Source organism: Bos indicus, chromosome 11 (assembly GCF_029378745.1).
Source record: "Bos indicus isolate NIAB-ARS_2022 breed Sahiwal x Tharparkar chromosome 11, NIAB-ARS_B.indTharparkar_mat_pri_1.0, whole genome shotgun sequence".
Taxonomy (NCBI): domain Eukaryota; kingdom Metazoa; phylum Chordata; class Mammalia; order Artiodactyla; family Bovidae; genus Bos; species Bos indicus.
Window position 1 is genome coordinate 15,999,670 of NC_091770.1, and position 27,693 is coordinate 16,027,362.

Sequence of the window (27,693 nt, forward strand, 5' to 3'; positions counted from 1 at the left end):
TCTTGTTTTTTAGAGCCCTGAGACTTTAGGACAGAGACCACCTCTAAGCACAAACATCACCCACTTGCATAGTTATGGAGATGATCTGCATGACGTTGAAAATGCCCCTAGTTTTTTGACGGCGGCGCATAACCATGGGGTCAAGTGGACTTGGGAAAGCAGCGACATTAGATGAGCTGCTGAGCACTTGCATTGAGATGTTTGGTAGGAGCCTTTCTCCCTTTTGTACATCTTGCTACTCTACCTCCCCCAGTTCAGTTGCAAGTGTTGCTGTGGAACAGAAGTCAATCTCCATACGTTGGTATTTGGGACTGCCCAGGTGGCGCTAATTGTAAAGAACCCGCCTGCCAGTGCGGAGACGTAAGAGTCGCAGGTTCGATCCCTGGGTTGGGAAGATCCCCTGGAGAAGGGCATAGCAGCCCACTCCAGTATTCTTGCTGGGAGAATCCCACGGACAGAGGAGCCTGGCGGGCTACAGTCCATGGGATCACACAGAGTTGGACACGACAGAAGCGACTTAGCACACACTCACGCACCTTGTTATTTAAGGCCTTTTTATTAACCCCAGTTTGTCTCCCCAGTATCATTGCCCCATGCATTTCCTTCCTTTTACTGTCCACAGCTAATACCCAGACATACTGTTCACTTAATATTTCTGGAACATTCCCTGCATCTTTCTGCCTTTATGCCTTTATCATACTCCTTCATTGAAATTCTGCTTCAGGCCTCATTTAAGGTGTCATCTCAAATCTTCATAGTATCATTCCTCTACTCCCCAGTCAGGAATGCTGACTGCTTCCTCCACTCACCATAGCCCTTTCTGATTTTTTCATGGACATGATACATGCTGCTGTGATCCTTTCTTGGTCCTTTGGCTTAGACATGTGTGAATAGCACAACATCCTACTTTCTATGTTTGTCTATAAGTCTTATATCTCCTCCAAAGTTGTAGACTTTACAGCTATATGCTTTTCATGTTGTCTAACTACCATAGCATTTTGGATTATTCTTTTTACAAATAGAATCACAAAGAAGTTGTTTGTTGAATTGATTGTTTTAGGAAGAGTTAAACCAGACAGAGTAGGGTTGTCAGATAAAATACAGGATGATCAGTTAAATCTGAATTGCAGATGAGACACATTTTTAGTATAAGTATGTCGTAAATAGGGCATGGGACATACTTGTACTAAAAAATTCTTTGTGGTTTGCCTTAATTCAAATTTAACTAAATCTCCTGTATTTTTATATGTGAAACCTGGCAACTGTACACCAGAGGAAGGATGAGACCTACCCACTTAATTTGCAAGGAAATACCAGAAGTAGGAGGAAAATGATAATTGGGTCTACAAGAACTTTTTGACACTAATGTTTCTCTGCTGATATTAGACAAAGAGAAAAGTAGTATGTGCTATTGTCTCCTCACCTCTTAATCTTCTTTTATTTTTTAACAGATGACAATGGAGAGCTGAATAATAGTTATTTGCCAAGAATAGTTCTACTCATGCACCGATGGTATTTGTCTTCCACTGAATTGGCAGAAAAACTTCTCTGCATATATCTTTTTAACTACTGTGTAATTTTTACAATCATAAATCAAGTTCTGTACTTAGATGAAGTGTCTAGCCAAAGCCAGTAAATTAAGATGAATAAACAGTCTTCAGTCAGTTATCCAGCTGTTTTGTGAATATATATAGATGTCTAGACAAAACATTCAGATGATTGACCAAATAGCTGATTATCCATCTGAATGTTTTGGCTCTACTTGAAAATAACCACTTGATATGAAATGAAACAGGAGCTGTAGCCTGAATGTTTCTAACTTGTCTTTAACATTTCTGCTATTAGTATAATGAAAGAATATTTAACACTGACTCAAGAGTTACTTTATTCCTCTTAGGAAGGCAGAATGGTAGACCTAGAGGATACAGTTTAGACATATGGAAATGCCAGCCAGAATAATATGACCTGGCTCAGGCATAAACACCACCTAAATTTTCACATCGTCCCTTGCTGGTGAGACACAAGGAACATTCTAGCAGGTTTATTATAATCTGTTGATTGACATTAATTTTAGATTTTCTTCTGATATAAAGGCAAAGGAAATAACCATAGTTAGAAACCCCATTCTATAATAAGGACTTTTAGCAATCCACCACTTTTGTGCATGGTACAATCCTAAAAGGTGGTTAAAAGCCAAATGACTGAAAAATGGCTACGAAATAGTCACATACTTATAAGGAGGTTTTAGTCCCTGAGATCTAATGTTTATTATATAATTGCTAACGTAGGTTCCTGTAGTCTGCCTGCTGCAAGCCCAGGGGTCCTGCAGATGAGTGAGAAGCCTTGCAGGGCAGATCAGTGAGAGCCTGAGAGGGAGTGGGGCCATTGAGTGTAATTAGGGCTAGCTGGCTTCCATTTGCTTCCTTCAAGTTTCCTCCACTTTCTACTTCTTCACTCCATCATCAACCATCCCCCCAACCTCAGACAGGGAGTAGGTGTTAGAGACGAGAAGGGAACATTCACCCTGAACAGAGGTCCCTGGAAATGAACAATATCTTAGTACCTTGTGGTCCCAGGGTTCCACGGGTCCTGCTATTGAAAGGTGGTATGTAGAGAAGGATGGAGGGAACTACGTTAGTCTGGCCCCATTCCCTCCTTAGGGTCCAAACACTTTCCACAAAATGTGCCCACAGACAGTATTCTCATCATCATTATGTCCACTGCCATATGAAACACAAATAGAAAGGGGTATTTAGACACAGTAAAGCTTAATATCTGAAAGTGCAGATTGTATGGGAGTTGAAACCACCTGTGAATTCACATTTCTCTAGATTTTCCCTCTCTTTGGATTCCCTGCTCGCTGCATATCCATGGTACTTGGCATATAGCATGAACTCAGTAAATATTAGCTAAAAAGTATGAATAAATAGACTTGAGACTAAATAACAGCAAGATGTGTATATTACTATACCCCAAAATGATAACATTTTCAAATACTAAAGAAATTAGAGTACTTACATATTCCATTAATCCTACATATAAAATCTTTTTGGCTAAAATGGTGCTTCTATGTACTATTCATTTTAAATTATCTATAGTTAGTAGTACATTTGTCATTACAGTTGACAGTCATCATTTGGTAAGTGCTCAGGAAGGTAAAATTCACTGTATAAGTGGCTTCTCTTCCAGACCAAAAAAATACATCTCAGAGCAATAATATATGGTGCTAGTAATTTAGCACTGATGTCATCAGAACCCACTTTTCTCCCCACTTGAACATCCATGTCACCCTAATAGTATAGTCCTCTTCTTAGGAATTCATCTAAATTGATTAAACAGCCACAGATCTGTGCAAAGGAAACAACGTCCAAGGATTTTTTCCCTTAACTAGTGTACCTATCGAAATGCCAGTGGAGAAAGCTGTGATGAATTTCGATTAAAGATCTGCTACTTCATGAGGTACTTACAAACTTAATTGTCTTGTTTCTGGTTCTGGAATTATTGACAGTTTTCTTTTCCCCAAACTACAGACCTAATCTGACAGTAAAATGGACTCAAGTCCCCCTTTTGTTGATTTCATTAAAAATGGCTCTCCTCTGTTGCTGGCGGCTTCCCTGGTGGCTCAGACAGGAAAGCGTCTGCCTACAATGCGGGAGACCAGGGTTCGATCCCTGGGTCGGAAAGATCTTCTGGAGAAGGAAATGGCAACCCACTCCAGTACTCTTGCCTGGAAACTCCGATGGACGGAAAAGCCTGGTAGGCTACAGTCCATAGGGTCGCAAAGAGTCCAACACGACTTCACTTTCACTTTCTGTTGCTGGGGACATAGAATTTATCTTTCTTTTGGACAATTAAGCACTGGTCAGTGTGTTTAGGGGATGAAAGCAGCTCCGAGAAAGAGTGCATTCATTTTTTTTTCTACTCCCTCACTGTACACATTCCCACCTACTTGCCATGAGTTGGGAAAAGGGTTTCTTCTCAGCTGTGGCTCTAGAGAGAAAGAGACTCTCAAAGTAGGAGTGGTGGACTTGGGTCCTTGATTGAAGCAGGAAAGAGCAAGACTCAACCTGATAGATGGGGGATAAGAGATTGCTAATTTGAGGTATGGTCTTGAAACATTGTTAAATGTAATCTGTAAAATGACACCATAGTTTCCACAGAGATCTAGCTTGAAATCTTCTGGTTGTCAAACATACTTGATGTCTTTTAGGTACTGGATTGTGAAATTTCCTGCAGAGTTTAATTTGGACCTCGGTTTGATCCGTATGACTGAGGAATTCCGGGAAGTAGCTAGTCAACTGGGATACGAGAAACACACCAGTCTCATCGACATATCCAGCATGTAAGAATGGTGCAAGCTTCTTTCAAATATGATGAGTCTGCTTTTTGGGGGAGGGAGTAGTGATGATCCCACTTGACCTCCATCCATACCTGTTCAGAACCAAGGTGTGCTTCTTTGAGGAAAGCTTTGCTGCGAAGAGCACAGTCCCGTTGGCCACAGTTTAGCTCTCCAAGCTTCAATTTCTGTGTTTGTGAAGTAGAAATTGTACCTTTCTCATGGGGTTATAATGAGCACCCAAGAGGTACATGTGATAATATGTGAAAGTGTTTGACACCTAACAGATGCTCAGTACTTGGTTACTGAATCTAGTCTCCTATGCCCTTGCCACTGTGTTCTGTGGATCAGCAGCTCCGGCATTAGCTGGGGGCGGGGGCTCAATAGAGACATAGAATCTCATGCCCCACCCTAAAGCTGCAGAATTGGAAACTGCATTTTAGTAAGATTCCCAAGTGATACATATGCTCATTCAATTTCGAGATGCTCTGTACCATGGTGCTTCTCATGTCGGCCTGAGGCTGTGCAAATGTGGACCATAGCTGTGCCATGAACTGATCAGCTCAGTAATTAGGAACTTGGTGCTAATTAGGCTAGCATTTTATATTACTAGCTAACTTTATAGATAAAGCTATTTTAGGGTTTTAAGTATTATTATCCATATTGAAAATATATATACTTTTGTGTCCTAGGCATTCATACTCTAGTCTTCTTTCCTAAAATACTTCTTCAAGAGTGATCCATGGTGAATGGTCCTGGGATTATTAAGGGTGTTGTTAAAAATATAGATTATTCATCCCAACTCCTCTACTTACTAGCTATGTGAGCTTGGATAAATTTTTAACTTCTTTGTGCCTATTTTTTCTCATCTTTAAAATGGAAGTAATAATAGTATTACCTGATGGAGTTGTGAAGATTTAATGAGTTAATACCTGTGATTATAGTGGTGCCTGGGACATCAAGCGTTTGATAAATGTTGATGTTAAAAAATAGATTATTCAGATTATTCATTCCTAGTAAGTCAGAATGTCTGGTAGTGAGGTCCAGGCCTCTGTTTTTATAACAAGCTTTTCAGATAATCCATATGTTGCTGACCATATGGATTTTGGTGGTTTCCATCCCAACTATATATTGACAAAATCCCTCATGATTCAGACCTTACTGCTCACAAGAAAGACCAAGTAAGAGATTCTGGATGAATCCATGCAAACCAACCCTGTCTGGAGAAACAACTTGAAGATTATGTTCTATTGGCAATGGGTCAGTGGGTTTCTCTTCAAACATGAAGGGCAGGGTGTGTATTTTGCACAAGCCCCTGGAAGCAGGCCAAGAGTTAGAGAGTCAGTAGGTTAATAACTTCCACTGAGTGCAATGGGCTTTCAGCACATTGACCAGACTTGCTTTTCTTTCATAGTCCTTCCTATGACTGGATGAGAAGAGTCACACAGAGAAAAAAAGTATCCAAGAAGGGAAAAGCCTGTCTGCTGTTCGACCATCTGGAGCCCATTGAATTGGCCGAGCACCTCACTTTTCTGGAGCATAAATCTTTTAGAAGGATCTCAGTAAGAAACTGGACATTTATTCTTCCAAGGATAACAACCTCCATGCCAACTTTCCCAAGAGCTGCATTTTCATACTCTGAACTGTTGGCAGCCTCTGTCACTGTGCTCCTCTGGAAAAGTGCCCTTAATTCACAGGAACAATCCCTTTTAACCAAAGATAAATATTATCCTGTCTTTCTTTTATGGCTCAGGAGCTATATTTCTGTCGCTATTTTCAATGTCTCCTTTCATAGGATTAAAGCATGATTTTCTAAATACTTGGTGGAGATTTAACCATTCAAGGTTTATTTAGCTCCATTGATGTCTCCCAAGTGAACACATTTGGCTGGGCCCTTCATTTGGGGGGGAAGAAATATTTATTTAGGTTGGGATTTGTATAAATGCCTAATTATGGGTATAGGTTGAAATTAGGAACTGTAAGCTTTCTGAAGAATCTTAACATTAGGCTGTTTCTTTCTCAGGGATGGAGATCTTGGATTAAATTTTTCTTTCTTTCTTTGTCTTGATAGAATTCCTTCTCTATGACCCCTTTCTTCCTTTCGACTGTGGTCTTTTCCTAGCCACCGACTCACTCACTTTCCATTTGTTATACTATTTCCACAATTGTTCACAAGTAGCTTTTGTCTTTGTCTCACCAACTTTTGGGCATGTCACTCCTTTTCCAAGATGCCAAAGAATGAATTACATTATTGCTTGCAAAGAAAAACATGAGGTCAGAAGTATGGATTTCTGAAAGACTGATTCTTTTCACTAAGTAATCCTGCTTGGAGAGGACCTTTTGAGACCCCACAGGCAGGCCATGAGAGGAAACCTCGTGCTCTGTTTATATGATAGGAGGCTCTTGTGTATTAATATTAATATCTGATGACTCCCATGCTGACTTCAAGAAAATGTATCTGTTTTGCAAAAGAGTGGCCTTACTTCAGTTACTATTTTTTTTTTCTCTTCTTTTCTTGAGAACAATTTTGCAAGCTTATTCTGACTTGAAATTATGATCGTTATGTTCATTTCCTCTTCTTTAATGCATGCCATTGTATCTCAAACTTGCCCAACCATTGGAATCACCAGTAGGGGTGAAAAATGGAGATTCTTAGATTATTCCTCTGGAACAGTGATCCTTTAGGTCTAACAGGTTTCCTGAAACCAGTGTTTTAGCAAATGCCCCATGTGGATCTTAAGATCCAGCAAATTTTGGACTCACTGGAATGTGACTTTGAGTCTTGTCCCTTGCTCTCCTCACCAACACTATGGTGTGTAATAATTGTGTGTCTGTGTATGGGAGAGTGAAATGCAGTGAAACAGCATGTTAAAGGTACAGATATAGTCATTATTCATAGTATATTCATATGTGTAAGATGCCATGTAAGTGTGAAATGAAAGAAATAGTGATGTTGTTGTGAAACAGTGTCTCACCTCTTCCATGAAACATTCTAATTTATGATTTTTCAAAGACTCCATTATAACTCAGAGTCTCTGATTCTTGCTTTACTAGTTCACTGATTACCAAAGCTATGTCATCCATGGCTGCCTGGAGAATAACCCAACCTTGGAGAGATCTATTGCTTTATTTAATGGAATCTCTAAGTGGGTCCAGTTGATGGTTCTTAGCAAACCAACTCCTCAGCAGAGAGCAGAAGTCATCACAAAGTTTATCAATGTTGCCAAGGTATGTATGTCTGTTAATTAGACTGGGATTCTTAAAGCATTCTAGATATTCATTCACTTGGTTGAGAAATGTCATTGAAGAAATTTGAAATTCACAATGTAGAAGGTAATTAAACTACTAAATGTCTAATGAACAAATATACTTCTCTCATGCAAGAAGATTGCTTTTAATTGGCAACACTTGGAAGTATTTAATGTAGCTATTTTCTGTGAGAGGATTGGTATATTTTTCTAGTGTTTCTAGTACATTTTTCTAGACTTTCGTTTGTATTTCATTTTGAATTGATATTGTTTTTCCTACATCCTTATTATTAAAATTGTACATGACTTCATCTGTACTGCCAAAAGGTGAGAATAATTCAAAAATTGTTACAAAGTATTGAAGTTAACATTTTTTTTATTGCAGAAACTCCTTCAGCTCAAAAATTTTAACACCCTGATGGCAGTGGTGGGAGGCCTTAGTCATAGTTCCATTTCCCGGCTCAAAGAGACCCATTCTCATCTTTCTTCAGAAGTTACAAAGGTACAGTGAACCAGATCATAATCCCAAGTAAAAAGTTTGCTTAGAAATTGTTTAGAGGTAGGATGATCCTAACAAATGTCACTCAGAAGGGGAAAGTTTTCTTCTTAGACAATAGGAGGTTTTGGCCATACCTCCTGGAAAAACAGAATAGAAGTGGCAGCAAGTGTTCAGTACAAATGCTTTTAAGCCCCATTAACATATTCTAGACATCCTGGAATGTGAAGTCAAGTGGGCCTTAGGAAGCATCACTACGAACAAAGCTAGTGGAGATGATGGAATTCCAGTTGAGCTATTTCAAATCTTGAAAGATGATGCTGTGAAAGTGCTGCACTCAATATGCCAGCAAATTTGGAAAACTTAGCAGTGGCCACAGGACTGGAAAAGGTCAGTTTTCATTCCAATCCCAAAGAAAGGCAATGCCAAAGAATGTTCAAACTACCACACAATTACGCTCATCTCACACGCTAGTAAGGTAATGCTCAAAATTCTCCAAGCCAGGCTTCAGCAATACGTGAACCATGAACATCCAGATGGTCAAGATGGTTTTAGAAAAGGCAGAGGAACCAGAGATCAAATTGCCAACATCCACTGGATCATGGAAAAAGCAAGAGAGTTCCAGGAAAACATCTATTTCTGCTTTATTGACTATGCCAAAGCCTTTGACTGTGTGGATCACAATCAACGGTGGAAAATTCTGAAAGAGATGGGAATACCAGACCACCTGACCTGCCTCTTGAGAAATCTGTATGCAGGTCAGGAAGCAACAGTTAGAACTGGACATGGAACAACAGACTGGTTCCAAATAGGAAAAGGAGTACGTCAAGGCTGTATATTGTCACCCTGCTTATTTAACTTATATGCAGAGTACATCATGAGAAACACTGGGCTGGGGGAAGCACAAGCTGGAATCAAGATTGCTGGGAGAAATGTCAATAACCTCAAATATGCAGATGACACCACCCTTATGGCAGAAAGTGAAGAGGAACTCAAAAGCCTATTGATGAAAGTGAAAGAGGAGAGTGAAAAAGTTGGCTTAAAGCTCAACATTCAGAAAACGAAGATCATGGCATCTGGTCTCATCAGTTCATGGGAAATAGATGGGGAAACAGTGGAAACAGTGTTAGACTTTATTTTTTTGAGCTCCAAAATCACTACAGATGGTGACTGCGGCCATGAAATTAAAAGACACTTACTCCTTTAAGAAAAGTTATAACCAACCTAGATAGCATATTCAAAAGCAGAGACATTGCTTTGCCAACAAACGTCCGGCTAGTCAACCCTATGGTTTTTTCTGTGGTCATGTATGGACGTGAGAGTTGGACTGTGAAGAAAGCTGAGCGCCGAAGAATTGATGGTTTTGAACTGTGGTGTTGGAGAAGACTCTTGAGAGTCCCTTGTACTGCAAGGAGATCCAACCAGTCCATTCTAAAGGAGATCAGCCCTGGGTGTTCTTTGGAAGGAATGAAACTCCCGTACTATGGCCACCTTATGCGAAGAATTGACTCATTGGAAAAGACTCTGATGCTGGGTAGGATTGGGGGCAGGAGGAAAAGGGGATGGCAGAGGATGAGATGGCTGGATGGCATCACTGACTCAATGGATGTGAGTTTGAGTGAACTCTGGGAGATGGAAATGGACAGGGAGGCCTGGCGTGCTGTGATTCATGGGGTCGCAGAGAGTCAGAGACAACTGAGCGACTGAACTCAGCTGAACTGAACATATTGTAGTTGTAAATATTCAATAAATAGGTATTTGGTGCTTACTATTTGATAGGTATTGTGAAATACAAGGCAAATACAAGGCAAATAAGACAGATATCATTCCTATTATCCGCTCCTCAAATGAAGTCATTAAACACTGGCTCTCTTCATAGAACTGGATTCAACACGGTGGAAGATACAAAAGAAGAGGGAGGGGACAGAAAGAAATCTTTTGGATAGAAAGCCTCCAGATTTATAGCTGAGTTTCCAGGAACAAAAATAATTTAAAGCAATGATTGTTTCCCAAACTGAACTTTTTCCAGACTGCAATTAAATTTTTCCTTATTGAGCGAAAAAGAACATTTCATCCTTATCAAAAGATTTCCCTGTAAAAGTGTACTTTGCTGTATCAGTGAGGACACTTTCAGCTATAACTTAGAATAAAAATCTTGGAATTGCCTAAATAATAAGGAAATGGATTGTGTCACATACCTGGAAAGCCCAGAGGCAGGGCCAAGCCCATGCACGGGCTGACCAGAACTCTGGCTCAACTGCTCTGGATTCCTCTGAGTGTGAGGTTTTTGTTTTTGTTTTTCATCAGACTGATTTCCCTCCTGACTGGGTTGTCTGCAACAATGGAAAAATTTTGCTCTTTTGTTTATGAAAGTTGGACATAGGGAAAACTTCTCTCTAGCTTTGTCCCCCTGGAATAAAGACCTTCTTTTTTAGGCAGATTGGACCCTCTCAAATCACATGCCCACCCCTGGGCCAATGACAGTATCCAGTGGAATGCAACATGTTGATTGGCTTAACTCTTATTCCTGAACCAATCATAAACCAGAGGGATGAAATTATGATCATGGTAGATCAGAACCTATGCTTGGACTTGGGCATGGAAACAGCTCCATCCGAGACACATGGGAAAGAGTACACTAGTCAAAGCTAGGGTCTGTAAGGAAGGTCTGGTTGCTGTTAGACAACCAACAATAACTTGTTCATATGAACAGGAGAATTTAAGCCACAGGAGCGCTGCTGACTGACCTCAAACACTGTACTCATTTCAAGTATAATGGGGCTCATTATGTGTTTCATTTCCCTTTAGATTAGTACTGAATTTCCAGTAGAGAGCAAAACATATTTTAAATGTGAAAATAAGAATTCAACGGAAAAAAATGGAAAAAAAAAGATAATTCAATGGAGGCTCATAGAGGCTTGGAACCACCAGTGTATATTGAAAAATTATTTATTCAAACTCCTCTTTCTTACAGAAAAAGAAACCTAATGTCCCTAAAAGTGAAGTGACTTGCTTAAGGTCACCTTCTTAGCGGCAGAGTCCAAAACCACAGCTATCTCACACATCAATATGACTGTTCCTGCCCCTGTCCTGTGCCCTTCAAGTTATATCTTGAATGCAACTTTCTTGGAACTAGGAAATTCTAATATACTGCATATGTTAAATATAATATATGCTTATTTTTTGGATTATAATATTTCCATGAATTATTAAATACTTATATAATGATTCAGTTTAACATCTCAATATCCCTAGTAGGTAGGCAGAGGTGTGGGCTATTTCTGTTTTGTAGCAGAATGGAACAGGCTGTCCAATTCATAGTCAGGTTTTCTAACTTTCTTTTTCCTGGTTAGTATCTCCCTGCATCAATGTTGGTGCAATCAATACTTCTCTTGGTAGCAGAGGAATTTCCTAGCCACACACTGTTGGGCCTGGGGGTGGGCAGAAAGGAAGGCTGTTTGAAAATCTACTTTTCCATCTGTTCTCAGAACTGGAATGAAATGATGGAGCTGGTCTCCTCCAATGGCAATTACTGTAATTACCGCAAGGCTTTTGCAGACTGCGACGGCTTCAAAATCCCAATCCTTGGCGTCCACTTGAAAGACTTGATAGCGGTCCATGTCATTTTCCCAGACTGGACAGAGGAGAACAAAGTGAACATTGTGAAAATGCACCAGCTCTCCGTTACCCTGAGTGAACTGGTGTCCCTGCAGAATGCCTCTCACCACTTGGAACCCAACCTGGATTTGATCAACTTGCTTACGGTGAGTTCAACGGGCTGGAGCTTGTGCTCCAATAGACTGGAGCTTGAACCTCACCTCCCAGGGGATGCAGGAAGATTCCCGCCAGCAGTTCACAATGAGGGCAGGGGAGGGGTGGGATGTGGGGTCAGTGGTTGGAAAGAAATCTCAAAGGAGGAAGGGTGGGGAAGCCACACCTGTAACCTGCGTAAGTTCAAACTTTTAAATATGATCTCCAAGCGAAGAAAATTCCGTTTGCTTTGAGGATCCCAGTCTCTGCCCCCGCAGCTCTGGTTTCTGGAGTTCTTAGAGAGGCCCTCCAGCTCTGTCCTCAGGGCCTCACAATCCTGAATCACACTAATCTAATCCTGCATCACACACATCCCCTGGGAGGTGAGGTTCAAGAGAAGCTCACTGGCTTCTCTGGATCCTCACCGCATAGCTGTAGCTGAAGCCTGGAGTAAAACAGGAACCTCCTCCGAGATCTCCCTACCCCCACTCCCACCAACCTCCCCAAACCCCCAGAGGCACCTCCCAATCTGGCCCTGGAGGCCCTTCAGGACTTGCTCTCTGACTCTTAGTCTCTCCTCATTTCTGATCACCCGATCCCACATCACACCTGCCTTTGAGGAGTATGGGGCTTACACTTTCCACCAGTAATTGCTGCCTTCTACTTTCTGGCCATTGCATTTTCTTGGAAAATCCTTTCCTTAGCCCTCCATCCCACCGCCCACCTCCCCCTGGCACCCGATGACTAGCTTAAATTTAAATGCCTCTCTTTATTTAGATGCTCTCAGGGAGCATTCTGTTTCCCTCCAAAGCAGTAATGCATCTGTCACCTGTGTGCCCTTGCACTTTGTACTTTCTTATCTATAGGAGGTAACACTTGACATTAGATTTGGTTTTTTTTTCTGTCTACTTGCCTTATGCATAGCGTGTCCCCAGCACCTTCCATAGTACCTGGCATACGTAGGGGCTCAACAGATGAACTGAACGCTATAATTAGGAATGATGTCGGTTGGAAGAAAGTAACCCATTTCTCATCATTTTATTAGTATTAGTGGCACACACAGTTAGCTGGTCTCTAGGTCCTAGCACTTTTAGATACACAGGTGTGTAGAAGAGAATATTTCCCATTGGCTGCTTCTTTGTAAGGGGGGAAAAGAGGCATAAGCAAATTCTCTCAGCTTAGCTGAAACAAGTGGAGGAGTAACTTCCTTGTTTGGGTTTATGACACTGTAACATTTGAAACTTGGCTTCAATACTGAATTAACTACTTCCTTGCAACGGCCATAGGAAATGAAAACAACAATCCCTCTGAAGCTCTGAAGGGCTAAATCCTCTAGGGCTGCTGCATTGGAATAAGAGTGTGGTTCCTAGACCTTCTCACCCACTGTTCCTAGAACACAGAATTGTCTACCAAAGAGTTGACCCCCTAGGTGTAGGCAATAATGGCAACTGCCTTCTTTGTATAAAGCAGAAGTGGCCAACACATAGAAACACAAATCTCTTGGGGTTCAGATTGTGTGACAAATAATAAACACACAGACATTCTCACTGGGTGTGGGGGGCATCTCACAATCATCCAGGCACCTGCATTTATTAATCATTTGCCATGTAAATCTGTTTCTATGAATAAGTGACCAGAGTTGTAGCCCCAATCAGACTGTGTAAACCCACACACACAGGTGATGTCTGCAGACCAGTCTCAGGGTGTAGCCGAGGTTTCAAGTGTCTGTGTTCAGACTGTCTCCCTATCCTCAGTGGAGGATAGCTTCACATAGCAGGTGCCTACACCTGGGCAGCTTCTCATCTGGAAAAAAGACAACGATAGAGTAGGGGAAATAATTTTTAATTGTAAATGCAGCAAGCAACATCATGACAGAGAAATCTTAAAGGGTTTTGAATTAAATTTTGGGATGCTGATGGAAAAATCTGAATTCCAGAGGTAAAAGCTAAGAAATAATTGGGTTTTTGCTGAGAAGGAAAGAAAAAGGAAAAAAACCTCAATCTCTAGCTATCTCTCTGTCTCAGAAATTGAAGGAAAATTTAGAAGCCACCAGGCATCATATTTCTGGAGAAGGCAATGGCAACCCACTCCAGTACTCTTGCCTGGAAAATCCCATGGATGGAGGAGCCTGGTAGGCTGCAGTCTATGGGGTTGCACAAAGTCGGACACGACTGAAGCGACTTAGCAGCAGCAGCAGCAGGCATCAGAGTCGGACACGACTGAGCGACTTTTCTTTCACTTTTCACTTTCATTCATTGGAGAAGGAAATGGCAACCCACTCCAGTGTTCTTGCCTGGAGAGTCCCAGGGACGGGACAGCCTGGTGGGCTGCCGTCTCTGGGGTTGCACAAAGTTGGGCACGACTGAAGCGACTTAGCAGCAGCAGCAGCAGGCATCATATTTAGTCATAGCAGTGGTAGTAGAGTGTAGTATCCGGGCCAGAATCTCTGATGGGAGATTTAGCTGTTAACCTTGCCTCTGCAGTTTTTTAGCTTTGTCTCCTTACTAACTGACTTTGGATTGTTTTCCTAAAGAGTTTTGTGCTCATTTGTGAGGTCTCACCCAGTTCTGAACTTCTGTGGTTCTAGATGTAAGGAATGGTGAAGCCTTGAGACTAAGGAACCAAGTGTCAGCCCAATCCCATGGTCCCAGCCCAGCACACATCAAGATAGCAGATTTCCAGAGATGAGCACAATCATCAAGTCAGTTCCTACTTACAGCCAAGAGCCTTACTCTCTCCCCACAGCCAAGGAGGAAGTTCAGTGCGTTCATTCTTCCTGGCCATAGGCAGATTAATCTCCTCAGAATCAGGGTGGAGGAGGATCCCAGGACATGTTCACTGGAGCCCAGTGGACATTTCATGAACCACATACATGTTGGAATGAGAACCATATGATTGACGGCAGCTGCCCAAATGCATGTGAGGTCATTCTTAGGCACAGCATTGAAGGGGTGATTCTTTCTGCTCCAAGACCCTAGGTCAAGTTTCTGCCTGAAGTGACTGCTTCTAAATATGGCCCCTGGTGAGGAAGCTGATATCAGTTGAGAGCTCCAAAAAAAGGAAAATAAGAACTTTTAAGTTCGTTAACAATTCCTATGTATTTGCCCGCTCTATGCATAGCAATGCTTGAACTTGCTGTAGTAATTGATTCAAGTTTTCACAGCACTTTTCACATATATTGCCTCAGTAGATTCTCACACATGCCCTGTGATGTAGCCTGGGCAGGTCAGAGGGCATAACATCACCCCTGCTCCTTCCTGTTTTAGAAATGCAGAAGCTGAGAGTCATAAAGGACAAAAAAGCTTGCATATAACCAACTTCTGAATCCCCAGTTTGGATGTTTCTCTCTCTCACGCTCTGATGGACATTTACTCAGTAATGTGGGAATATTGCTGATATTTGTATTATTTTGCATCTTTGAAAATTAAATAATCTCTCTTTTCTTAGGTGTCAGTCATATCCAACTCTTTATGACCCCATGGACTATACAGTCCATGGAATTCTTCAGGCCAGAATACTGGAGTGGGTAGCCTTTCCCTTCTTCAGGGGGTCTTTCCAACCCAGGGATCGAACCTGGGTCTCCTGCATTGCAGACAGGTTCTTTTTTTTTTTTTAATATAAGTTTATTTATTTTAATTGGAGGCTAATTACTTTACAATATTGTATTGGTTTTGCCATACATCAACATGAATCTTCCATGGCTGTACACATGTTCTCCATCCTGAAACTCCCTCCCACCTTTCCTCCCCATACCATCCCTCTGGGTCATCCTAGTGCACCAGCCCCGAGCATCCTCTATCATGCATTGAACCTGGACTGGTGATTCATTTCACGTATGATATTATACATGTTTCAATGCCATTTTCCCAATGTAGACAGATTCTTTATCAGCTGAGCCACAATGGAAGCCCAAGAATACTGGAGTGGGTAGCCTATCCCTTCTCCAGGGGATCTTCCTGACCCAGGAATCGAACCAGGGTCTCCTGCATTGCAGGTGGATTCTTTACTAACTGAGCTATGGGGGAAGCATGTAAGAACAAGTTAATTACAAAACAAAATCTATGTGAGCAGGAGCTCTGTTTGCCATTTTTTTTATTGTAACCTTAGCCCCGCGAACAGCACTGGGCACACATGAAAGAAAGGCGACCATGCCACCAAACTGCTGTGATTTGGGTTATTCCCTGTTTGAGGGAAGATCTGGAGAAGACCCTTTCCATTATGATCCTAATTCATGTAACCAGGAGCTTTCAGACTGAGGTTTCTTGTTTCACGGTACATGAAATAGTCTGTTCTTTTTCATAGTATTTTTAGATCTATCAGTTACGTTTACCATTCTGAGTATATGCAAATAACTGGAAAGCCCCTGTATTTTTACAATCGAAGAAGAAGAAGAGGAGAAGAAGAGGAGGAGGAGGAGGAGGGAGAGGAAGAGGCAGAATTGTAAAAATTGTGAATGGAGATAATTTGATGATCAAGTATGTGTTGTTTTACAATTCTCCAGTCGAGGCAATGTCAGTCCTAAGATGCAGACTAAATCCACAGCCATCTCTACTGATAGGCTTGGATGTAAAAGCAACAACCTGAAACAGTGACTCAAAACATTTTTCAGAAACAACCAAACTTAAAATGTTAGACACAAATAAAGATTTTTGAAATCCCATTGACAAGCTGCCTCTATTATTAGGAAGTAGAACAGGGCCGTAACACCCAGAGGAGATCCAAGAAAGCATGTAAGATTGTGACTGGGAAAGCAGAGAGCTGGCAGGACTGACCCAGGTGGCAGCTCTGTATTCATGGTTGAACACTGTGGCATTTGGCTGCTATATTGATTGGAAGCCAAACCCTGTAGTTCATTTCTGTGTGACCCTCTAAAACAAACTGCAGTGGACACATACTAGCTCGTTTAATCTTCCCAACAATCCTGGGAGGGAACTATTATTGATTCCCATTTTACAGATTGAGACAGACTCTAAAGGCTAAAACGAACACAACATTATTAATCAGCTATACTCCAGTAAAAAAAAAAATTTTTTTTTAAAGAGAAGGTTAATGACTCACTTAGGTTTATACTGCCACTAACAAATGGAAAGCAAACCTTCCATTTGGTTTCCAAATGGAAGAAGACCAAAACATTTCCATCATGGAGTCAGGTATCTGTTCATTTGACACAAGAAAATCCCCACGGATGTTCTGTATCTTTTGAGAGAGCATCTCCCCTACTTGGTGTGTGGCATATTTAGGTTTTTGGTTGGATGTTCTTGCACTGCCATCTTCTCTTCTCCCACAGATGCCAGTGCCATCATTAGAGGAGGAGTCAGGAGGACAGGAACATACTCATTAAAGCCTGGGTTAACTCCTGATATCGAGTAATTCAGAAGGAAGAAGTCACTCAGTTTTCTAGGTAGCATTCACAATGCAAGGTAGCAAACCAAGACAGGGATTATGGGGATAGAAAAGACAGGTATGCTCTTTGCTTCCATGAGGCTTGGAAATCAGCAGAGTCTTCTATTATGGAATTTACAAAATGGTCAGCAACTTTTCATGGCAGATGTGCTTTATTTGACCCACAAGGAATCATAAAAATTTTTTAATTATTAGATCCCAGTGCTTAAAATGGGAGTATTTCATATAACAGTCCAGATTTGTGACTTCTTTTGATAAATTGGAAGATGTGGCACTTGTCAGACTGATGACAATTTGCCTTAGCTGAATAGTGGCTGTCTCCCATTCATCAGAGTTCACACCCGCCCCCTTGCTTCCCTAACCCAGAGATCCAGTGTCAAATTCCACTTATCAGCACAAATTTTTCTTATTGTTGGGCTAAGAGGAAAGATCCCCAAGTTAATCACATTGCAAAATTCTGTTGCCAAATACTCCATTGTACCAATGTCTCTATCAAAATCTCCCTTTCACACATCTTCTTTCACTCAGTTACATAGTAGGCTGGCTCCTAAAAGCATTTGTTTGTGACATGGGCTAGTTCCTCTCCAGCAAAAAGTCAGGGCCCCAAAGGTAGAAGTGACCGGTCTTCAGGGGAAGGTGAATACAGTGTGCATTCTTTGTGAGCAGGATTTTCCTGATCTGAAATAATACTAGGGTAATTTTGTAGTAAAGTCAATTGTCAATTTTATTATGCTTGGAAAAACCTTTAGATGACAAAGTCTAGGTAAAGCAATACATGATCAGATGTGTGGAATTCTTAACTTAAATATTATGTTTAGTAGGCAGAATAGTGACTGGAATGGTCCTCACCATATATTAGGTGGCCAATAAATATTTGTTCAGTGAACGATGCAAGAATGCTGTTTTATAATGCCAGCTTCTTCATTTTTTTAAATGAGATGAAACAGAAAGATAAATTCTTCAAAGATATCCTTTGCCTCTGAGTTTTCTCTTGCTTCCTTCTTCTTTCTCTTCCCTCTCATTCCATACCTGTACATATTAAGCCTTTGTCTAATTTATCTAAGCCTTTTTTAAATTGAGTTTTTAATGTTTGAATTTTTTCCTAAGTAGAAAACTATTTCACTTTTTGGCTGTGTCAGGTCTTAGCTGTGGCACCTGCGGGATCTTTCTCTGTGGTGTGCGTCTTCTCAGCCCGGGTAGACTCACAGTTGTGGTGTGTGGGCTTAGTTACCCCACAGCATGTGGGCTTAGTTCCCCAACCAAAGATCGAACCTGCATCCCCTACCTTGGAATGTGGATTCTTAACCACTGGACTACCAGGGAAGTCCCCAAGCTCTTATTTTCAGATGAAATACATTAGAGGAAAATTTTCATGCTTAAATGGACAGAGAAGGACAGGGCACATGGTTCTCTTCCCTGATGATGCCATGGTAGGATTCATCTTCCCAGTGAAGGGCATGTATGGCAATTATCCAGGCTTATTTAAGTCTTATGAATTCTGTTTTAGGAGAAGGAGACCATTCGCTTTAAGGTTTTATACATTTTATCCATATTCTTCAGTCTTAGTGTATGTTGTCATCCTTGATCACCCTGTGTTTTCTCTCTGTATTTTTCTAAGTCTTCCCAGGAAGGTCCCAGTGTACAAATTCCTCTGTGAATCCATTCTGGTCTTTTCAGTCTTCAGTGATCCCTCCACACAGTAATAAGAGTAGTTTTAGTACCTGTAACAATAACAATGACAGCAACAACATCAGATTCCATTTCCTGAGATTTCACTGTGTACCAGGCCCTGTGTGAAGTCCTTTACATGCAGTATTTCATTTGATCATGATAATAATGCAATTAGATAAGGGATTTTTGTGATCGTTCCCATTTTACAGAAGTGGAAACTGAATGTCAGAGAGAAAATAACTGGCTCAAGGTCACAGAGTTAACCAGAGACAGGCTTAGATCTGAAGTGAGGTCTCCAAAACCTCTCTGCCATGCTTATACACGCTGCTCCATGAAAATTTCCTACAGCACTTACTGTGGGACAGCTTCCTCGCATTTAGCTTGTGTTACCTTTTGTTGATATGAATATATCTTTTTGTGTTCAGGTCCTATTTATTCAAATAAAGTGTCAGGCCCTTGAGGGCAGAAATAGCTTTATACCATTTTGTATCACCAGAACCTAGCACAATGCTCGGAAAAAATAGAAACCTCTTAATTGCTCCTTTATTTCTACAGTTCTCTAATCAAACCCCTAAGACAGCACTGATTCCATTTTCAAGTCTTATTTTATGCACTTGTCCTATTCTATAATATCAAGAATTCCTGATCTCTGGGTCTTAGGAGCTTGGTTCTTAGGAGCTGCTCAATAATTATTGAGAAATTGAGTCAATGGTTCTTATATGCTGAGGACCACACTAAGTTTAACTTTTTTCTTTTTGAAATTTCATTTTCCACCTCTGCAATGCTGTCTTTTTAATGTTCTACATTCAGCTCACTATGTTGACCCCAAGCATTTGGTTTGAAGAAATTTCAGCAATGTAAATAAGTAAATAAATAATTCAGCATTCTGATTTATCCCTTCTAATTTGTTGTAGCTTTCTCTGGACCTCTATCACACAGAAGATGATATTTACAAACTATCACTGGTTCTGGAGCCTAGAAATTCTAAATCGGTAGGTATTGCTTTTTCTCTGAGGATTAGTGACAAACACCATTATTTGTCATTTACAATAATTGCCCATTACAATAGTGCTATGTGGTTTAAAGATTGAGGAATTAAAAAAAAAATCTGTATTCTCATTTTACCAGTGGAACAGCTTAGCCCTGACAGATAATTCTCTCTTCACTTCACAGGCTAACAAAGAAGAACATCATTTCCAATTACTCTGTTTTATTCTTGATCTTCCATGTTCCCTCTGAGAACTACCTACATATGGGGCTAAAAAATAAGAAGTGGTAACAATAACTCATCTTAATGTTAAAGATCATTCTGACCCTTCCAGGCTTTTTTTAAAGCCTATTCAACATAAAATTAGATTTAATAAGTGTTAAATACCCTAATCATAATTCACAGATTTCTCTACTAATGATTGACCCAACTCAGAATTTCAATATCTTATTTGGATACCACCTCACTTAATTGATAGTTGACTCTTAGTAAAGAAACATTATACAATGAATTGAAGAAATTGCATTACTGAGTGTACACTGCTCATTACTTTTAGCAAGTAGACTGTAGCTCAGATATGTTTTACACCAGGAAGAAAAATATCAGGATGAATATGAAATTTACAATAAGGATGAGGTTTGCATGATGAAGAAAAAATTTCTGTCTGTTTCTTATATATATATCCTGAGATCAGTTTTCTTACAAATGTCTCATTCATTACCTCCATGAGTTCTGTAGTGTGTTGCCAGCAACTCTAGGCTCTAAGTCTGTCCATCTATTAATACCCACTACAATTCTGAACCATTGACTTGAAAGAGGCAGAATGACTGAATGCTGTTCACAGTGAAGGCCAGGTGAGAGAGAATAAACTTGAGTCTGAGTCAGTTGACCTAGTAGCTTCTGTTCTTAAAATAATGAGTGGTGTTTCCATCACTATGTTCCCCTCCCTGCCAGTCCCAAGAGGCTCATCTTCTGAGGACACTGCAGAACGCAGCCTTATGGGAAGATACAGCACCGACAAAGGGAGGGGTTAGGGCTAGACTCTTCAAAATTAGCATGATAAAGAGAACTCAAAAGAAAGGTGGACTTCCCAGATGCTGCAGTGGTAAAGAATCTGCCTGCCAATGCAGAAGACAAAGGTTTGATCCCTAGGTGGGGAAGACCCCCTAGAATGAGAAATGACAACCCACTCCAGTGTTCTTGCCTGGGAAATCCCATGGACAGGGGAGACTGGCAGGCTACAGTCCATGGGGTCACAAAGAGTCAGACACAACTGAGCACAAAAACAAGCAAGAAAGTAAAGTAATGTTATTGAAAAAAGGGAATTCGTAAGCTTCTCTTTCATTCCATAGCTCTGGTGTGATGAAGCTGTCCTGTACATACACACAGCATTGCTGCCTCGCGACACCTTCCTTTAGCTGTAACCAGACATCTTAATTGCTGCCTGTTGGCTGTTGAATGCCTGGCAGGTCATAATATGTATGTTATCTCATTGACTCTGTTAAGCAAACAGAGTCTAGTGAGCCTAGGAATCTTTGACACAGCCAGTAAGCAGGAGAATTTGGATTCCTCTCAGGACTGTCTGGCTTCATCACCTGTGCTTTTTCCTATGATGCTTCCCATCATTTCCTCACCATCTCTTGTTCAGAAACAGGGTAGGAATGATCATGTTGGCATACATGCCTGATTTGTGCCCTTTAGATTTACTTTATTTTCAGTCTCAAGTTTTGCCAATTTTAGGAGATATTTCCATACAATATTAAAAAAAAAATCTTTAAAAAGTATTTATTTGATTGCACCAGGTAGCAGATGGGATCTTTAGTTGCAGCACATGTGATATAATTCCCTGACCAGGAATCCAACCTGGGCCCCAACATTGAAAACATGAAGTCTTAGCCACAGGACCACCAGGGAAGTCCCAAAAGAGTCTTTTTAGCTCTTATCAAAGCAGAAGCTTTTGAAAACCTTTCAAAGTGCTAAAATCCTGTTGTTGTTTAGTCGCTCAGTCGTGTCCAACTCTTTTGTGACCCCGTGGGCTGTAGCCCACCAGGCTCTTCTGTCCTTAGGATTCTCCAGGCAAGTATACTGGAGCGGGTTGCCATTTCCTTCTCCAGGGGAATCTTCCTGACCCAGGGATCGGACCCGTGTCTCCTGCACTGGCAGGCGTGTTCTTTACCACTGAGCCACCAGGGAGCCTGCTAAAATGAAAACTCTATGAAAACGCATTTCCCAATCCCTTTCTGTCTCTTCTCTAAGTGGAATGTCGTCCTATTGGTATTCAGTGTTTGACGCCTGTTGGGAACTAGAGAACAATTTCGAGTCAGGATTATTACTGAGAGCCTGTGGCTTTAGCGTGCTGACAGCTAGAGCCGGCCGGCCCCACCTACTTAGTCTCAGAGCTTCTCGGCCTTTCTCTGTTCACAGGGGCATCCTTTGTGCCTCCCTGTTTTTTGTGTTTTACTTCATGTCTCAGTTTTTTCATGCTACCTCGAGGTCAAAGAAATACCTAGCATTTCTACTTACAGAATAGTTAGGTCCAGACAACTAAATATGTATAAATATTGATATTCTAATGACTTAGTACCTGCTTGAAAACATAGCATGATTTAATGGGTGACCTTTGTAGTTTGTGTGGAGTCTGACAAATATTGAGTATAGCTATATTTCCTTTGGAAGTTTGAAATATCTTCTGGTATCCCTCTGAGCTTATGATAGTGTTTTGAGGAGATGGGGGTACTTTACCAAGTACCAAGGGAACCAAGGGTTTAGTCCTTTGTCATATCAACAAGATGAAAGACTTGAGCGAAAGAGCCGAGATGGGAGAGTGTGTGTGTGTGTGTGTGTGAGAGAGAGAGAGAGCGAGAGAGACTGTGAAAGGGTGACCATATGCGGATGGCAGATATTTTTTGTTTTATTTGTAGCCCACGGGATATCAGAAACACCCACCTCACAACATTAGTAGAGGCATAAATCCATGTAGTTACACCTCAGCTCCCCTTGCAAAAATTTTATTCCAAACTCAGTGTCCAATTAAAAAAAAAAAATCTGCTAATACATGTGTGTAGGTAGGCACCAGAAAAAATATTTCATTGTGTGAGAGTCCAAGGGAGAGAACACAACATGCACAGTGCTCTTGGCTGGTCTCCTGATAGGACTGTGCTTTGTGCTTGTGCCGTATAAACGTGTTATGCATTATTGCCACCATCTTCTCACATTCTTAAGTGAAAATAGCTTGCAAGAACGTAGGAACATACTGTGGAGAAAACAAGTTGCACTCAAGAGGGCTCAAGGGAGCTAGCGATTATTCAAACCATCAAGAAGTGATTAAGCATATTGAGAGAGATGCTGGCAAGATGACATAAACTTGGCTGTGCACCGCTGCCTGCTTGCTGCACACACCTAATTTATCACTAGCACTGAGTATTAAAGAATTAGATAACTGGTGTTTCATAGGCATTCTATTATACAAAAAAACCTGTATGGCGTGTTATAGAGATGTTTACCAGTGTTTTCGTATTATTTAGGGAACTTGGATAGGATTTTTGGATAAGCAGGATGAGTAATGTTTTTTCCCACCTATAAAAATGCAATCTAGGCTCCTGCTAACCAAAACGCACTATCCAAATATGTATTTGGTTACAGATTAGATTCTACCGAAAAAATATTCCATTAACAACATTTTCATTGATGTTTGTTTTAAAAACATTTAAGTGCTACACAAATATAATTTTCTACTGATGTGAACATGCAAAACTCACATGTCTTTCTCAGTGTCCCTGGTCCAAATTTCAAAGTCCCAGATAAAGTTGAAAAATGTGTGTGTTTTCCGTGTGTAAAATAGATAGCTAGTGGGAAGCTGCTGTCTAGCACAGGAAATTTAGCTTGCTCCTCTGTGATGACCTAGAGGGGTGGCCCGGAGGTGGAAGGTGGGAGGAGCCACAAGAAGGAGGGGATATATGTACACATACAGCTGATTCACGTTGTTGTCCAGCAGAAACTAACACAACACTGTAAAGCAATCATACTCCAATTTAAAAAATAAATAAAAAAAATTTTTTAATGTGTATGTTTTCTATTGGCAGCCTACCTCCCCTACGACGCCCACCAAGCCTGTGGTACCCCTGGAGTGGGCCTCAGGAGTGATGCCGAAGCCAGATCCTACAGTCATCAACAAGCACATAAGGAAGTTAGTTGAGGTAAGTGAGCACTAGGAGGCCCCTTTCTCTTTCCAGAATGTTCTCTGGTACCAGCCTAGGTATCAGCTGGAGTCCATTAAAACAGCCCTCCTGCAGGTAGGAAAAATTCAACAGACACTTAGCTCTGCCTGGCCATGGCTTCTGGGGAAAAATCTTCCAGGAAGGCCCCCTTTCCCCTTTCTTTCTGTGGGTTCTCACTTGTCCAAATGTTCACAGCTACTTAGAACTCCTGTCTTCCCCAGGCATTTGACACATTTGTCATTGCCCCTGCAACCCAAAGGACTGTTTGAAGGTTAGAAACTACTCATTAAAAATCCACATGGGGGTACTTGCCTGGTGGTCCAGCAGTTAAGAATCCGCTTCCAATGCAGGGGATGCAGGTTTGATCCCTGCTGGGGGCACCAATATCCCACAGGCCGCAGGGCAGTTAAGCCCATGAGCTGCAACTTCTAAGCCCGTGTGCCACAGTGAAGACCCAATGTAGTCAAAAAACAAGCAAGAAATAACCCACGTGGATCAGAATAAAATGCTTGATAAATTGGTTACCTGAGGCTAGGAGGAAAATCCTGCAAGTTCAATAGTTTCTTCAGCTTTGTATGTTTGGAGGTCTGTGACACAGCAGCACAATACCATTTAGGTCAGAAACATCACTTAATAAAGGGCAAGATGATGTCAGAGTTTTCCATGTAAAAAAACAGTAGATGCACCAATGTGGGAAAGAAGGAAAGCACCTTACTCAGGCACTAGAAACTGTGATTATTGATTATACATCTACCTTCGAGCATCAGTATCTCCTCAGGTGCAGTAGAAACAAGTCTTTGGTATGTAATGTACTCTTTGCTGGGAAAGAATGTTTACAGAAAAAGAATGTTCTACGTCTTGGCTCATCCACAAAACCATGAGGTGCTGATAGAAAAGTTTCATGGAGCATATGTGGCAGAAAGGAAGGAAAGGGTGAGGGAAGATGATGAGAAAGCCATAAGGTCCAGTGGGGACCATATGATGATGTGATAGTGACAGACCCTACTTGGAGCCAGGGAAAGTCGGCAAAGGATCCAGGGATATGGAATTGTGGCTCAGGAAAGTCTAGAATCAGGAAATAAGAGGTATTCTTTCTCCTACTCTTATGTCTGCTTTTCTCTGAATGTTCACGCCGTTCTCTGCAGACAGGCCTTCTTTGCTGCACATGTGGAGTCTATTTTGCCCCTTAGTACTTTATCTCTTTTCTCTAATTCCAATTTCATGGGGGAAGGTTGACCCGGTTTTGATAGGCTGAGTACCACTAATTTAACCAAATAAACGACTGGGTTTTACTTGAATTTCCATAATGAGTTTTATTTCACAAAAAATCTTATACTCTCAGTATAAATATGGGTATTAAATGATAAATTGTAAGCACTCCATAATAGTTAAATTTTAAGCATTTTTGATTTGAATAAGTATTGAAAGTGAAACTTACAAAAAAGTTCAGTTATCTATGAATAAACTTAGAATGAGTGCCAGTCATATTTTAATGAAGTAATTTGTTCATTTATACATTGCCTACTTCCCAAAATACTCCTGAAGCAGCCTGCAACCTAAGGCAATACAGATAAAATATAATAGACACCACAAGGGAAAGAGAGAGAGATTCATTGCAGCTAGACTCGAAGTCAAGTATTTGCATACATGTGTTTGCAGGGAGAACTCACAAATTTTTTTTTTAAATCTTAAGAGGGCAATAGAAAATTCTTTTTTATTTTTCTCTGATTATAAGGAAAGCCAGGGGGATTCTATTGGAAGTCCAGTGGTTAGGACTCAGCACTCTCACTGGCCCCTGGTTCAGTGTCTGGTTGGGGAATTAAGATCTCATAAGCCATGTGGTGAGGCCAAAAAAAAAAAAAAAAGGCAGAAACATTGTGAATATTAATGCATTACATAAAACATAGAAAGTAGAAAGTTTTACCTTCAGGTCTTGGTATTTCTTCTGCCTAGGGATAATCACTGATAACTTGTAGATGATCTTGTATGACTTTATTCCACTCCCTCCATACACACACACACACACACACGCATATATGCATATCTTTGAGCAAACTTTTTTGAGAATTCTGAATTCTTACATATATATATAAATCTGTTTCTAGACTGTACTGTCTCTACTAAGTTATAATACCATGTTGTTTTGGCTAATGTAGCTTTGATTTCTGATAAGGTACACTGTCTCTCATGACTCCTCGTTTTTTTATTTGAAGTATAATTAACCTTCTAGGTGTTCTAGGTATTTGACATTTCTACACATTATAAAATGATCACCATAATAAGTCTGGTTACCAACTGTCACAATACAATGATATTAAAGTATTATTGACTGTATTCCCCAAGCTGTGCTTTCCATCCCATGTCATTTGCAACTGGAAGTTTTCACCTCTTAATTTCTCTTGCCTATTCTTCCATCCTCCCACTCCCCTCACCTCTGGCAACCACCTGTTTGTTCTCTGTATCTATGAGTCTGTTTCTGTTTTATTTTGTTCATTTGTTTTTTGAATCCTACATATAAGTGAAATCATATGATATTTGACTTTCTCTGCCTGACTTATTCCAGAGAAGGCAATGGCACCCCACTCCAGTACTCTTGCCTGGAAAATCCCATGGAAGGAGGAGCCTGGAAGGCTGCAATCCATGGGGTCGCTGAAGGTCGGACATGACTGAATGACTTCACTTTCACTTTTCACTTTCATGCATTGGAGAAGGAAATGGCAACCCACTCCAGTGTTCTTGCCTGGAGAATCCCAGGGATGGGGGATCCTGGTGGGCTGCCATCTCTGGGGTCGCACAGAGTCGGACACGACTGAAGCGACTTAGCAGCAGCAGCAGCAGCCTGACTTATTCCACTTACCATAATATTCTAAAGTCTTTCCATGTTGTCAAATAAAGGCAAGGTTACATCCATTTTTTATGGCTGAATCTATTCCAGTTTATTCATATATCACATCTTCCTTATTCATTCATCTGTCAATAGACTCTTAGGTTGCTTCCATATCTTGGTTATTGTAAATAATGCTGGAATGAACACAGGGGTGTATATGTCTTTTCAAAAACAAATATTTTTGTTTTCTTTGGAAAAAATACACAAAAAGGAATTGATGGATTGTATGATAGTTCTAGTTTTAATTTTTTGAGGGACCTCCTTACTGTTTTCATAGGGGCTACACCATTTTATAATCCCACCCAAACAGCACACGAGGGCTCCCTTTTCTCCACATCCTCAACAACAGTTGTTGTTTGTTGTCTTTTTGATAATAGCCATTCTGACAGGTGTGAGGTGGTATCTCATTGTGGTTTTTATTTGCATTTCCCTGAGACGAGCGATGAGTGATATTGAGCATTTTTTCATATGTCTGTTGACCATCTGTAAATCTTCTTTAGAAAAATGTCTATTCAGGTCCTCTGCCTTAAAAAAAATTTTTTTTTGGTCAGTTCTTTGTATGTTTTGAATATTATCCCCTTTTAAGATGTATCATTTGCATCTTGTAACCTTCTCCTATTCAGTAGGTGGCCTTTTCATTTTGTTGACGTTTCCTTCCCTGTGCGAAAGCTTTTTAGTTTGATATAGTACCAGTTGT

General features: G+C 40.7%; 1 protein-coding gene across 7 annotated transcripts in view; it reads left to right on the top strand.

Moving 5' to 3' along the window:
• The window catches only part of RASGRP3 (RAS guanyl releasing protein 3), a 117,567-nt gene that overhangs the window by 73,792 nt on the left and 16,082 nt on the right, over positions 1 to 27,693 (top strand). For 6 of the 7 annotated variants that reach the window (XM_070798492.1, XM_070798494.1, XM_070798493.1 and 3 more), the window contains 10 exons: positions 14 to 204; positions 1,452 to 1,554; positions 3,397 to 3,459; positions 4,211 to 4,342; positions 5,751 to 5,898; positions 7,391 to 7,564; positions 7,970 to 8,086; positions 11,569 to 11,844; positions 19,819 to 19,895; positions 23,971 to 24,088. In XM_070798492.1, the coding sequence (XP_070654593.1) occupies positions 135 to 204; positions 1,452 to 1,554; positions 3,397 to 3,459; positions 4,211 to 4,342; positions 5,751 to 5,898; positions 7,391 to 7,564; positions 7,970 to 8,086; positions 11,569 to 11,844; positions 19,819 to 19,895; positions 23,971 to 24,088 (1,278 nt within the window). In that variant the 5' untranslated portion in view covers positions 14 to 134. Of the gene's footprint in view, positions 1 to 13; positions 205 to 1,451; positions 1,555 to 3,396; positions 3,460 to 4,210; positions 4,343 to 5,750; positions 5,899 to 7,390; positions 7,565 to 7,969; positions 8,087 to 11,568; positions 11,845 to 19,818; positions 19,897 to 23,970; positions 24,089 to 27,693 lie in introns of all 7 variants that reach the window. The other variant, XM_070798497.1, reaches the window with a different exon arrangement.